The 14,986-nt window shown below is 36.6% G+C and overlaps 1 protein-coding gene across 5 annotated transcripts in view; it reads right to left on the bottom strand.

Moving 5' to 3' along the window:
- Window positions 1-14,986, bottom strand: part of LOC114366248 (serine/threonine-protein kinase OSR1-like) — a 49,059-nt gene that overhangs the window by 25,609 nt on the left and 8,464 nt on the right. For 4 of the 5 annotated variants that reach the window (XR_003657012.1, XM_028323061.1, XM_028323059.1 and 1 more), the window contains 11 exons: window positions 12,111-12,165; window positions 8,599-8,785; window positions 7,975-8,099; window positions 7,642-7,735; window positions 7,390-7,534; window positions 6,478-6,643; window positions 6,166-6,313; window positions 5,858-6,060; window positions 3,976-4,164; window positions 3,482-3,579; window positions 3,041-3,242 (listed from right to left, as the gene is read on the bottom strand). Coding sequence is in view for 4 of the 5 variants with exons in the window: in XM_028323061.1 (XP_028178862.1) it covers window positions 3,041-3,242; window positions 3,482-3,579; window positions 3,976-4,164; window positions 5,858-6,060; window positions 6,166-6,313; window positions 6,478-6,643; window positions 7,390-7,534; window positions 7,642-7,735; window positions 7,975-8,099; window positions 8,599-8,785; window positions 12,111-12,165 (1,612 nt within the window). In the remaining variant the exon portion in view is untranslated. Of the gene's footprint in view, window positions 1-3,040; window positions 3,243-3,481; window positions 3,580-3,975; window positions 4,165-5,857; window positions 6,061-6,165; window positions 6,314-6,477; window positions 6,644-7,389; window positions 7,535-7,641; window positions 7,736-7,974; window positions 8,100-8,598; window positions 8,786-12,106; window positions 12,166-14,986 lie in introns of all 5 variants that reach the window. The other variant, XM_028323062.1, reaches the window with a different exon arrangement.

The following is a 14,986-nucleotide window of genomic DNA, read 5'->3' on the forward strand; positions in this document are numbered from 1 at the left end:
GTTCTAAATCCGTATTCACAAGGGTCATTTGATTTGATAGAACGAACGAAGGAACCAACGTGAATGTCTTGTGGATTAAACATCCCAGGAGAGTACGCCGTGCGCGTTTTGTTTTCGATGCATACTCGCGGAGATGAACAGGCCTGTGGCCTAATTCACGTAACAACACTTCAACAACATGCAAGTGATTTGATCGCTGGTCACTTTTCGTATTCACGTATTAGTCGCCCGATTTTCTTTCGATTTTGTTTTTATGCGCATTCGATCGTTGCCTCCGCACTATTCACCTACCTATTATTTTGAAGATTGGTTTAATCAGATGCCGCTGAGTTGCGATCCTATCTAGTAATCGTTATATCGAAATGACACGTGAATACGGATTAAAGACAATAGGACGACTTCTAAACGTTAACGACATTGTGACTACTACCAGGCCTGGCTCACTCCGCGCGGTACATCCGATAATTACCTACAGCGAAGCGCCCCGCCGGCGGGTATTATATCAGTCGAGTGTCACGCGCGCGCCCGTCAGGACGCTGACGTGCGTTGTAGTATGTACCTAATTCTATGATCGAAGTATTATTTAAAAATGGACATAAAGAGAAAGAAATATTGTGCGGCGTTCGAGTGTTTAAATTCGAAAAGAAATCTAGCGGATTTATCTTTTTTTTTCGCTTCCCAAAGATGCTGAAAGGTATGTTGGCCATGTAGGTAATCAATAATTCTTAGGAAAGTATTGGAACCTAACCTACTATGACTACTGCTCAGAATGCGTTCGTTCGTTTCAGCCAAATGACGTCCACTGCTGGACAAAGGCCTCTCCCAAGGTTTTCCATAATGAATGCATACTTACCTACCTAAGTACCTCATTACAAATAAGTAGATTAATTATTTTTTCACTAGACAGCAACCCTAACAGCGTAAGAAGAGTTCAGAGGCACGCGATAGAAAGAGACAAAACTTGTAGGTGAATACAATTGTAGGTACGTAGTGCTGTGCGAGCTGAATTCCACTGTATCGCGTCGTAGCAAGACTCGCATTTATTTAAATCGTCTTGCGGAGTAATCCTTCTGTACCTGTACTATTACTTATTCTGTGCTACTACAAAATACGTGAATTAGGCCACTGGTAGAACGAATATAACTTTCAACCGAACGGGTAAGTTACGCCTCGCGTATCATAACGCGGTGTGTACAGGAATGAAAACGCAATTACAGTGAGCAAGGCACTGTCCGTAACGGCCGGTTCACACCTGTCTCCGTTTTACTGTTCCGTTTTATCGTGTACGTTTTTTTCGTCGATGGTGTATGTATAGCCTGACCAGGAACATAAAAACCCTGGCATAGAGGCGCGTCAATTGCATTTGATAGTGCAACACTGAGTACAGTCGTACCTGTGTTAAATTAATAGGCTAACTTTATGTATCAGGATTCAGGATTACGTCCTAATTAATTGATATTTTCATAAATTAACGAATAAAGATTATATAGGTAACCTGGTTTAAATAAATTAAATGAAACCATCAATCGAGCTAGTATGATTTATTTTATTATTCATCAATAATTAAATTCAACTGTAATGTCTGCTCATGAACGCTTCAAACTCGGTACTTCTTTCCCAATTCCATAAAATTCAACACTTAGAAAGTGACAAAAAACTTTAAAATAGGTATTTGAAACAAACCACAGCTAATTTTCATAGTGGACTGTACTATACGATAAACATGTCAGTCAATTTGACAACCTTTGTCGGAAACATTATTCAATGAAAATATTGTCCGAACCCTTAGTATTTCTCTTCGATAAATACTTTAACACATTGTGAACCACTTTTCTTTCACGACTATAAAAAGATTTTAGCAATTTAATTCACAAAATCAATTGCGCACATTTAAAATAAAGTTTGTTTACACTTTGACAGCAATAGACTGACATGCAAGGTGACATGTCAATGAAGTTTTCAGTTACTGTTGCCATTAAAAGAAATTAGTACCATTAGTTTTCCGCAACATGGCGAGGGTTTTTATGTTCCTGGTCAGGCTATAGTTGTATGAGCGACTTTACACATGACGCCCGGTTCACACATATCTCCGTTTTACTGTTCCGTTTTATCGTGTACGTTTTTTGTATGTATTACTGTATACAGAATACTGTGTCATGTGTGAAGTCGCTCATACAACTACATACGCCATCGACGAAAAAAAACGTACACGTTAAAACGGAACAGTAAAACGGAGACATGTGTGAACCGGGCGTGACACAGTATTCTGTATACAGTAATACATACATCGACGACACACGATAAAACGGAACAGTAAAACGGAGACATGTGTGAACCGGCCGGAACGATCGCGTGCAGACGTTCCAAGTAATATGGTCACAACGTTATATGATGTAGTCTGTTGACATAATAAATAGTGGTCGTACTTTCTCACGGAAGACCCTATTTTCTTCCAAGTACAATAATTTTATTAATATACCATGTTATTATTTTTCCAAAATTCAAGGGATAACTTTTAAATACATAAAATCAAAGAAATTAATATTTCCTAAGATTTGACTCTCGCTCTGCCCACTTTTTTCGCTTTGCTTGCTTTTTTTGCTTTTCTTCCAAGCAATAAAATGGGGAATATTACTGTGGTCCTCCACAAATTTTCGCGCTTGCTTTGCATACCACGTACGCAAGTCATGCTTTTTAGAGCCAAAATATTATTTTGATATTTGAAAATTAAGTCATTTCAATCACAGATATCTGGAGCAAAGTTCATTTTTAGTAGCTAAATTATGACTATCTTTCTATTCAATATATTCGTGGAAAGTTGCGCTTTGCATTTTTTGATAATGGCAGTCAGATATAGCGCCCCACTTTGTATTTTCGAATATTATCGACACGTCAGATTTATCAATACACATACAAATTGCAAGTAGCCGTCTATCGATCCGGCTTTAAAATAAACACGGTTAATTTTAGTATGGTATGTAACTAACAAAAGTATGAAAACAATTCGCACGAGCTCTTTGCAATTAAATAGCTTACTCACCAAATGGAATGTGACAGCCTTGGGAGGGGTGGTCAATGCCTGGACCTGGGCATCCAGCAGCTTTGCGAGGTTCAGCGAGATAGGCACAGAGTCGTGAGGGTCCACCAGGCCCGCTCCAACCAGCTCGGTGGCGATACCTTCTGCGGAGTCCTTGCCCATTATGAACTCGAAGCGAATGTCGTTCAGCTCACGGCGGGCGTTCCTGGAAATTACGATAGAATATGGTCATGTAAAATTTGCATTTTGTTTTCAATTAATTTTGATTATTGATAAATTAACAATGTCGATAAGCAAAGTAATTAAAATCAACTAATACTTCAACAGCTCATACAAAACTGTCAATTTACTTACCGTGTTGCATCCTTGCTAACTATGCTTAATGGAAATTGTATGTAACTCTTATTAATTTAGACACTGAAGTTTAATAATATGTACACTTACCTCAAACGAAGAACTAGATTAATGACTTGAGGTCCATTTTGGTCAGCTGGCCTAGCTTCTTCTATAGGCTTCTTAGGTTCTTTACTCTCGCTTGGTTCCTGCAAATGAAATAAAGATGTCAGTGTATACTAAATCTGTCTTGAAATTGTAGGTCTGGCGCTCAGTCAGTGCCTGAGGTATGGGAAGAGCGGCACAGGAGTTTTTGTGCTGTCAAAAGTCAGCCACACTTCCGATCTCGTCCAAATTTGTATAGACTATAGATGAACTACAACAAACTGTCCTACCCGTGACATTGACAGAGGGGCGCCATAGTCAATACCGGATCGCTGGTTCCGATTTTTGCCACGTTAGAAACTATAAAGTTGAGCGATGATGGCGTCCCCCTGTCTATGTGTTTGGTGGGACAATTCAATTTAGTGGGTCTTTATGTTCTGTAACGTCATAATATGTCAATGTACTGGATGAGTTAAGCGCTAGACTTATAGTTTACAAACCTCGTCATTATCACTGCCGCTGGATTCGGCCCGCTGCAGCTGATTCATGGGCCTCTTGTCCTCTCCTACCGAGGAGTCCTCGTCAGAATCCTGGGCCTCGGCTGCCTCCTCTTCCTCCTCGCTCCAAACCCATCCTCCGGTCAGCGTGCGGTGCAAACGGCCAGAGGCTCCCGGTTGACGTTTGCTCGCCTAATAAATGACAATGACAAGAAAACATCAATTCAGAGTTGCGCATATCTTACATGAACTTATAACAACGTATAAAGTTTGTCAAACTCCATACAAAATACACTGGTTATGGTTATAGTCACGGTTAAATTTAGATGGTGCAACTCAGCCTCAAGTCTAGTCTGTCAAACTCCATATAAAAACAAACATAGATTATGGTTAAAATTAAGATGATGCAACTCGGCCTAGGGGTGTGTTCCGTTATAGTGTTCTCACTGGTGAATGTTATAACGGAACGCACCCTAAATATTCTCTACTCTACTATGCCCACTAAACGGATCGACGGCGTTCTGTGCCCGTATACATCCCGTATGATGCCAGTATGCAACCCGTATGTAACCCGTATGTTGCCCGTATGCAACATCCACCAAAACCAATAGGAATCCGTTTCATTCTCGCATGCGTACCTAACAGTGTCGCGTGGAAGTCTTGGAGAGCTACCAAATTTTTAAATTGTAAAATAGGTATGGCCATCAGAAAATTAACTGTTAGGCGCTTAGCACGCCAATAAAAAGGTCATGTACGCGTTTACATCCCGTATGCTCGCTGACATTTGTTGACGCTCCGTGCATGGCACGCGAGATGGTGTTGGTCGATGACGGAACGGTCTACTGGGAACAGTGTCATACTTTTCAATACGAATAATATTTATTTGCCTGACACGTTCCTAGCACGGTCATGGTATGATACGGTGTAGTGGGTGAGACCTATAATCTTAAAACCAATGGAAAGACTATAAATGCATATTTAGGAGGTGAAATAAGATTCTCTGCAATATCAGAATTAAGCCATCTATAGTCAGAGATTGAAATTTTAAAGGTGACAAGATCATGACATAAGCGCACCGAAAATCAAGCAAGATTGTTTTGTACTTCATATCAATATGATCATACAGGCAAAATTAGCTCGAGTGTCTCGTAGCACTCACTAAGGTTGCGTTCACTAATGCGCGTTTTCTTTTTTAGTTACACAAGTATACCAAATTTCAGCTCAATTGGTTAAGGAGAACTGGTTTTAAATTCAGTTGCAAGATTTATCCCATACTAACTAACAAGCGAAATTCTTGTAAAAATGGTACGCATATCTTTTTTGCGACTAGCTTTCTTAGAGTATTATACCATTTAGGAATCTTGGATAGTTGCGTCAACTTTTTAAAAAACTTGCCGCAGTAGTGTTCATACTTTTTTTTTACAAAACGACGAGTCAAAGTGGAGTGAAAGTAAAAATCGTTCAAAATTTTAACGAAATAACAAATTTTGATTAACTTTTGTTTAAAAACTGCAAGGATTCTGGGGGTTTTAAGAGTTGGGGTGAACAGCAGCACTACTTAAGTTGCCGATATAAACAGAAAAACAGGAATATTTGAAAAATAGTGGTCGTGGTAAAGTAAAATATCATAAGGGGTGTCAATTTTCGAAGAATTTCGTAATTTATTGTGTAATTTAAAAAATAATTGAGATAGATTTTTTTCCGTATTTTTCCTAAATTAGTCATGATTATGTCCATCCTGTGGCGTCGGCTTATCCTTGAATTTTGGGACACGTTGTATAAAAATAGTCTCTATCTTTATTAAAAGCAATTACTGCTTATGATAAAAGCAATTGCTACTTATAAATGCACTGATTAATAGCCATTACAATAATATTGTACGTACCTTATGGACTCTTGTCTCCATGCTAGGCCCAATAGCAACTAGAGTCTGTGTTAGATATTTCCTGTCTTTTGCTTTTTTGAAGAATGGATGTTTTAGTAACTCAGTAGCTGTAGGCCGCTTTGAAGGATCTTTTTGCAAACAATCTACGATCATTTTTCTAAAAGTTTTGCCATAGGCCTTATATTGTTCCTTCTCATCGGCTCCTGTGAAAATATAAAGGTAAATTATTTATCACCTATTTACCATTACTATGTCCATTAATTAATTTGAATTAGCTTTGAAAATTATTTTTAAATTGAAATGCGTACCCGTGTCTAAATTTGGTGGATCATTTTGTAATGTGAGCATCAACACTTTCATCGGTGGATATTTATGGTAAGGTGCAGTGCCTGTCGCCATTTCAATCGCAGTTATACCAAATGACCAGATATCTGCTTTGAAATCATATCCGTGATCCTGGAATTTGTAAATTATGTACAACCCGGTGGCCGTGACGTCACATCGACGCTCTGGTACGGACGGGGCGAACCCGGGGAGGTATGCGGTTAAGTGGGAGGGAGAGTAGCATTCCAGCGAGATGCGCAGTTAGCTACTACTTGAGTACTATTTGAGTTTATTACCTGTTCCATAACTTCTGGCGCCATCCAACATGGAGTTCCAACAAATGTATGGCGCACTTTTTGCCTGGACAGATCTCTTCCAGTGGCCAACCAAGCAGACACACCAAAATCAGCAATTTGGACAGTCCCATCTTCTCCTAATAGAATGTTTCCAGCCTTTATATCCCTGCAAATTCGTAATGTTTAAAAATAAAACTAACTAAAGTACACAATTGACACAATCAGAGTTTTTTTTTTCAGATTTCTAGTCCACTAGGCTCTGGAAGGTGAACTCAATCACTATCTCACAAAGTATCTAGATAACTCGCAAGCACAGCTACAGTATTGGACATACTACTTTATTTGTTGATTCAATAATATGGAATATTTAAAAATATCACAATCAGTTACATAAGATGCTTTGCTTTTTAAATTCGCTTAGCTATTATTTCATTTCGCAACCTGCTAACCTGCTTGTATAGAAAAACAGATAGGTAGGCGTCACCAATATTTTAATTCTATGCAAATATTATTATTTATTTTCCTGTGCTATATGAATGCATTATGAATTGCTGAGCAGACCAGAAGCATTTATGTCGTATGCCCAATCAGATACATAACAAACATTCATTGTTATTTTCTTTTTTATAATCAACATAATGTTCTTTGAGCAAATATGAAATACTAATGTTTGCTTGTTATTTATTTGAAAGAACAAAAATAAAATATAATTACAAAAGGAGTAAACACAATCTGCAAACAACAAAACATTTTTCTTAAAAAGGCAATTTATAAATCAGCAGTAAAAATAACTTATCAATCAGTTGTAGTTTGCAATAATTTATAATAGGCAATTGATATACCTACTAGAAATATGAAACCATGGCACTGCATACTAGAATTACATTGAATAACAAATAATATTGTACATACCTATGGATCTGTCCGTTACTGTGAAAATATTCTAGGCCTTTTAATACTTCTTTGAGGACAGTGGCAATGGTGGCCTCATCAAATACTCCATGTTTACAGTTGGAAACTTTCATTTTATGTTTGATAACATCTAATAAACTCCCACCTAAAAATGAATACAATACTTAAACTAAACTCAAAACAAATCATGAAATTATAATAATTTTTATGCATTAAAATAACATAATTACATCGTCAATAATTAAATATTACCTTCTAAGAGCCTGAGCACAAGCCATAGCTCGTCATTTACAACAAAACTAGTGTAGTATGTTACTACATTTTCATGATTACAGCTTGACATGGCCTGTGGAAAAAATCAGACGTTAAAAATTAAAAGATTCAATAATCTATCAAGAAGTAAGTAAACAGTTTTGTGTGGTTACTACTACTGCGGTTGTGGCTACTAATTGACTTAAAAGAATAAAAACATCACAACTTCTTTATAATACTTTTTATATGTCAATACAATGTTGGCATCAGTTGTTAAATACTCTAACTTATTATACTCAGGTTATAAACTAATTTATGGTAAAGCATTCATACCTGGATTTCTTTCAGAAGTTCATCCATGGATGTATTCCATTTCTCTAAATTAATTCTTTTAATGGCACATTTTTCACTCCGAGGTTTACAAAAAGCCCCATAAACAACAGCTGTGGCTCCCACGCCTGTAATATAAATAAGACTTAATATTAAGTAGCTGTATTCAATGACTAAAGATATGGAACTAACAGCATTAAAATTATTTTTATCTTAATTTAATGGATCTCTCTGTATCTGCGATACCAATAAAACCTAGAGCCTACTATTATTCATATGGACCAAATAGAAAAATATATATAGCGTTTAAATTATGTCCAAGTTCACTTGATGAAGCGTAAAGGTTAGAATGACACAGATGAATATCATCAATGTTAAATCATGTGAAAAGTAATTTATCTGACTGTGAAATTAAAGACCATGTATCTTTATTCCAGGTCAGCTACAGCCCGTACCATTTTAATTAAAATTATCAGGTTACATTCATTTTAATGACAAAATTCTCTAGGCATTTGACAGTTTGACATAAGTACAAATTAATTGCAAAATCATTAAGTCGGCAAAGAATTACTGAATTAAATATATTTAATTCACAAGCAATCAGATAATAATTAAGAGGGTACATACCAATAACATCCCGTAATTCGTAATCATTTTCACTATTTGGCCACGGACATGAAGCATTCACACTGGCCGCCATCTTGCGATTGAATAAATTTCCGATTCCTACAGCCGCTGTTCCAATCGACAGCCGAGCAGCTTTTGCGTACGAAGTTAATGTGGTTAATTGGCGATCGCATGCTCCAAATGATTTCTATTAATAAATATAGAGTTATTATTATGCAGCAGTTTAAAAAATAGACTACAATAACTTATTGCAATCAAACAAAACATTTCGAAGTGCCGGCAAGAAAGAATCGCTACCGTCTCGAGAAAGAGCCAATTCTACACACCGGATACCGGAGAGGTAGGAAGCCATAGTTCCTTATTAGTTGAAGTTCCCTTCTACCTTCAGCCTAATCATCAGTTTCCACCAGGTGTGATGAAGGGCAAGAGCTTCCTCGTTAAGAATAAAAACATGTTCTGTCCAGTTACTGCTCTAAATCTGTTCTACGTAATGTAAACTTAGAGGATTCCCAATATTAATTCACTCTAAGAAAGTCAAAAACATGTAACGGAATCTCCGACTTACCACTTTAGTGGACCGATTACAGGAAATAGTGGCCCATTAAGTACATGTTTTTTGTATTATTATGAATGTTCAGGAAACGGCACAGTTTTTAAAATGGTTTTGGACCTATGGAAGATCTTTTTTTTACTTAAACTTTTAAGTTGAAAATTTGATAGTGTTCTGATAAAAGCATAATTTTAATGTTTCTAGCAAAACTTTTGTATCTTGAATCAAAGATAGGAAGGTGATTATTTTTTTCAAACATCTGCAATTAATAACAAATCTGTCGAAAAAAAGAATTCTGAGAAAAGTCACCCCAAAAAAAAGATAAAAATGTTTAAAGCCTACTAGGTCACAAAATTTGAAAATATCACAAAATTAACTCTATCTCCTAAACTATGCACAATCGTATTACATACATGGGGGTGATTTAGGTACACCTTGATGTAAGGAATCTAAATTTTTCTTTTAGACCTCACTGTTCTGGCCACCCTGTATAAACCAAATGAAACATTTAATTTTGCTATATAAACATTTGCCAAGTAAAATTTTGCCAAATGATAATTTGACCAAATGAATTAGTTGCGAAAAGTACAGTTGCTAAAAGTTCATTTGGGAAATGAATCTTTGACGATAAGTTGTTTGCGAATTGAAATTTGGCGAAAAGTAATTTGGCCAAACGGAAGGATACCGGCCGGAGACCATTCTAATCTAAAATTTAAGGTAACTACTTCTTACATTTGTTCATAACACCAATAATTTTAATAATTTCAAGAAACAATTGAATAAATCCCTACTACCAAATGCGAAAGTACCTAACTCTGTCTGTCACGCTTTTACGAATAAAACAATGAACCGATTTTGATGAAAGGCATAGAGATAGTTTGAGTTTACTGTGACAAACAAAATTTCATGCGGGTGAAGCCGCGGGCAAAAGCTAGTATTATCTTATTCTATATCTGAAAATCGAATTATAGCTAACAATTTGTTTCTAATACATTTCAAAGCAAATGTAAGTAACTTACATAATAATGTAAAGTAAATCTGGTAGTTTGTTACCAGATAATTAGAGATAAATGTAGGTGTAGGTAGGGTCTCTGAATATTATAACGTTTTATTAACCCTTGCAAACTCAATTAAAAATAACTTGAAAAAATTGGCCAAGTGAGTGTCGTGCCACGCGTAGTGTAGGGTTCCGTAGTTGTCCGTCGTTATCACAATATATTTCAGAACTTTCAGAATTAGTAGGTATGTATGCAATTACTTCATCTAGAGTAACTTTTAATATTTTCTTCTAAGGTACGACGACAGGACTACGGAACCCTAAACAGTAGTTTAGGTAAGTAGACCTTTTTATATGACAGGTAACAATGAAAAACATTAAAATATGAGTAATATGTTGTAACAAACCTAGTAGGTACTTTACCTACCTACTACTTTTTATACAATCTACCTAGGTAACTACTATAAACTTATTATTATACAAACTAAAAACAAATACTTAATGAAAGCATATTTATTCGTACATATCAAAATAATTATTTCATTATGAAGTTCTTGAGTGGCGACCACGAGCCGGAAAACGTAGCGTGGGCAGGCCTCCCACTAGTTGGACCGACGATGGTGAAGGTCGCGGGAGGTGCTTGGATGCGAGCGGCGCAGGATCGGTCTTCGTGGAAATCCTTGGGGGAGGCCTTTGTCCAGCAGTGGACGTCTTTCGGCTGAAACGAACGAACGAACGAACGAAGATTTTTGTTTAAGTTTCTTTCTGTTGTAACAAGTAGGTAGTAAAAAAAAAGTCAAAATTTCTTTATTTGTTTGGACTAATAAATAGTTCTTACAAATCGTCATTTTGCTCTTAAGGAGCCTCTACATGTCTCATAATCTTTTTACCCTACCAGCGCTTCGAGACCAACATTTGGCAAGTGCTGAGAAGAAGCGCCGCAACAAACTCAGTCACCACTGTCTGCCGGTTAATATAAATAAATAGAAATAGTAGTAGTAGGTACATTCGATTCAGGAGCAGTTCACTGAATTTACCATGCATTCTTGTATGGTGTATCTTATAAGAATGGGTAACATACAAGATTGCGTGGTATATTAAACAAGGTAGTGACGTGCTAATATCTAGACTTACATATTAAGATACTAGTAGAAATGACTCGCATACATAAATTTGAATAACTTGGATTGACCAGTCCCCGAAAGCAGCGCCTGTTCACAGACATGACGAGTGAACCAGCCATCGCTTCACTCGACCATATTAGAGGGAATGTAACGACCCGCCTCGGTAGCACATCAAATTCAAATTCAACAACAATAAGATGGCAAGATGAGATGAAAATGAGACAATGCAGTTGCACATCAAAGAACAGGAACAGACAAATAGGTCTCGAAACCGTTCGCCCCGACCCCCGCGTAATCTTTCGCCCCTTTACCCAAAAACGTGGCGAAAAGGCATGACATCAGGGGCGAACGAGTCCCAGACTGACAAATAGTAGCATCAAACAAATAAAGTCCACAAGTCGTGGAAACAAGGTGCTGTCGTTTCCCACGGTCAACTTGCTATGCCACTTGGTCACCTCGGATTGATGAAATATGCATAATAAAAGCTGACACAATTCGGGCCTTATGAACTTGATGCTAAGTTTAATTTGTAATTCGATTATTTTGCTTTTACATAAGTAAATAGTTGATCACGCAAACGAGTAGCGCAGCGCGTCAATGTCATATAGCGATACTGGGCGTGGTAGAGGCAGAGGGGCATGATAAAATATGTAAGTACCTACCAATTTAATGGCTTGGAAAAAGTTCTAAAAGGGTAAGTTTTATCGTAACCAATTCTTTTGCTTTTCTCTTCTTGCCATCGCTGAAGAGCGATAGGAAATTTACTTGTGTACCTACTTTATATTATGTATGTAATGTACCTACCTACCTACTTTAATTTTATAAAGACATACATACCAACCTGTCTAAAAACGCCATGTACTCCAGGTGATATGACGTCTCCGTGCGGCTCGTCACTGAAAAATATAAAGGGTCTAATAAATGTTGAGTTCAACTTTTACAATTAAAATCTATATATCATTAGAAATTACTTTGAAAATGAATAACCCCCACCGATAACATTTTAAACAATTCATTCAAGCTTTGATTATCTATTTGTAAGCCTAGGCGCAGTTCATCGATTTTTAGTTGGCCGATAGTTGGGCCCGACTTTAATTGTACCTATGAAGAATCGGCCAAATCGAACGTTAGCGCACTTCCATAGATACATGCCCATACTGATCAACTGCCCGACTAAACTATCGGCTGACGAAAAATCGATGGTCTGCGCCTGCGCCTAGGCTTAAGGAAAAAGACATATGGAATCCATCTTCCTTGATAAAATTAAATTTTCCCGTCGCATTGGTTCAGGTGAGCACTCTGAGTTTATAAAGTACTAGCTGTGCCCGCGACTTCGTAGGTACGCGTGAAATCCCGTTTTCGCAACATTTTTCATTTTTGCTCTGCATTACTCGTAGCGTGATGGTATATAGCCTTCCTCGATATAATAATATGGGCTATCTAACACTAAAAGAATTTTTCAAATCGGACAGGTAGTTCCTGAGATTAGCGCGGCGTTTAAGTAAACAAACAAACAAACTCTTCAGCTTTATAATATTAGTATAGATTGTCATAAATGCATAATATAGGGAGCAAAAGATAAGTAATCTCACTCGATTATTTCTAAAGAATCTAAACTATACAAGATATTATCGAAAAACTTGTTACTGATCCTGAAAGTGCTTCACGATCGGAAACGGTAGAATACTTAATAGGTTACAGAATACGAGTAAACTGCATCCCATCAAAAACAATACTTGTCAAAAAAACCAAGTCTCGCAACTCAGTTGTTCTACGGTAAAAAGTTGTGAGATCCATGTAATACCAAGTCCAGGCCAGGAAATCTTTAACGTTTTACATAAATATATTNTATAATTCTTAAACTACTGGTTCAAATTGAATGAAATTTTAAATATACCGTGTCTTTACAATTCCTGCATAGCTAATGAAAATTCAGCCTTCTAGTTTTATCCACAACGAAGTTACAGGCGGTCGAAAATGGCCTGAATTGCTTCGAGAAAAGGATGGTACGGCCGTGCCGCTTTTTTGCTCGACTTGGTGGGGGCACTGCCGTGCCCCCAGATATATCCGAAAATTCAATTATTGCAGTCAAAAGTGGTTTTGTCCGATTATGAGTTTTGACTGCAACACATAAAATATTGTATTAGATAGCAATAAGTAGGTATTATATCTAAATAGGTATGTACGTGTAATAATGAAAATTAACATTTTTATTAGGACAGAAAAACAGACACACACGGTTTTAAAACGCTCAATGTGTTACCTATAATGGACCCTATGTAAATGGACCGAATCTGACCGGTCACGATGGTCAAATACCATAATGACCGGTCAAAAACGGTCAAATTCAGTCAATTTGACTCAACATTACTGTACTACCATAGAATAATTTATTTATTTAGGTACTCAATTTATATGCAATTTTAAATGAAGTAACGTTATTTTGTAATAAATTATGAGAGAATAAGACGTCATCAAAGTTGACGTGCGCGGCGATGCGACATTGCCATTCACCTATAACACCGGTCAACAAAAAAACATTTTTTTTTGCGCATGGATTTTACTTATTATATTCTGATTATATGTATAAAGAAATTTATATAAAAAAGTGCGATTACAAATCGAAAATATTTGCTTTTTAAAGAGTTATAGCGATTTGAATTTTCCATCTTCATAGTAGAATGTCTCTAAAGATGCACGTCACATTCTCATTGGGATTTATTTATAGATAATTTATGGGGGCTTATTCGCAAGTACAAGGGGCACGCTTTCATCAAAATATAGTGGGATTTGAGAGACGACGTTACCAAGGCCAGTATACTGAAAGCATGATAGGGTTAGATTTTTATTAGAAAAATCTTCTATGGAACATGACAGGAAATTAGAACTTTTCATTTTTAATAAATATTTGGACTCTATTTTAAATTTTCTCTTGTGAGAATGAATCTTAAATGGATATTTGGGATGTTTTAATAATTAGAAAGAATGAAAGAAAGAAAGAAAAAAAATATTTGGCAACAAATTAAATCATCTCTATATTCATGTTTCATACATTCATTGATATGATTTTTTCTATTTTTTACACATAAAAGCAAATTCAGAACATTTTTTTGTTGTTATTCTTATTTCTAAAATAAGCTATGCATAACCCGTGCGCAAAAATGCTGTAGACAGTTGTAATGCACGTGTGCAGGGTGCAGGGCAATTGCGTAGAGACAGAAAGAGAGCACAAAAAATCATTACAGAACAGACTTATTGTTTCAATTTAAAAGTTGTATACTTACTGTAAAATGTTTAACTATAATAAATTTTTACAAACCACTTTTTTATTTCAATTGAGATGTTGTAGACTTTTATCAATCACGAAATCTAAGAAAACCTTTAAAAAGTAACTACCTATTACTGAAATCAATTTGACCGTAAATGACGGTCATTCAAATTCAGCCGCTTTAGTCATTTTCAACACTAGTCCGGGGTCAATAAACAGGTGAGAGAGTCGTTTTTAGGGTTCCGTAGTCCTGACAAGGAACCCTTATAGTTTCGATATGTCTGTCTGTCTGTCTGTCCGAGGTTTTGCTTGGAAACTATTGGCACTAGGGAGCTGTAATTTTGTAGAGGTATGTATATTAACATCTCTCTTTTTTTCTGTTTGCGCTACAAGCTTTCGAAAGTGACAATTTTGGTCCGAGTAGGGCGCTGCCCCCGCCCCCCCCCCCC

Source organism: Ostrinia furnacalis, unplaced genomic scaffold, assembly GCF_004193835.3.
Source record: "Ostrinia furnacalis isolate ACB-3 unplaced genomic scaffold, ASM419383v2 OfSCF0605, whole genome shotgun sequence".
NCBI classification, from domain to species: domain Eukaryota; kingdom Metazoa; phylum Arthropoda; class Insecta; order Lepidoptera; family Crambidae; genus Ostrinia; species Ostrinia furnacalis.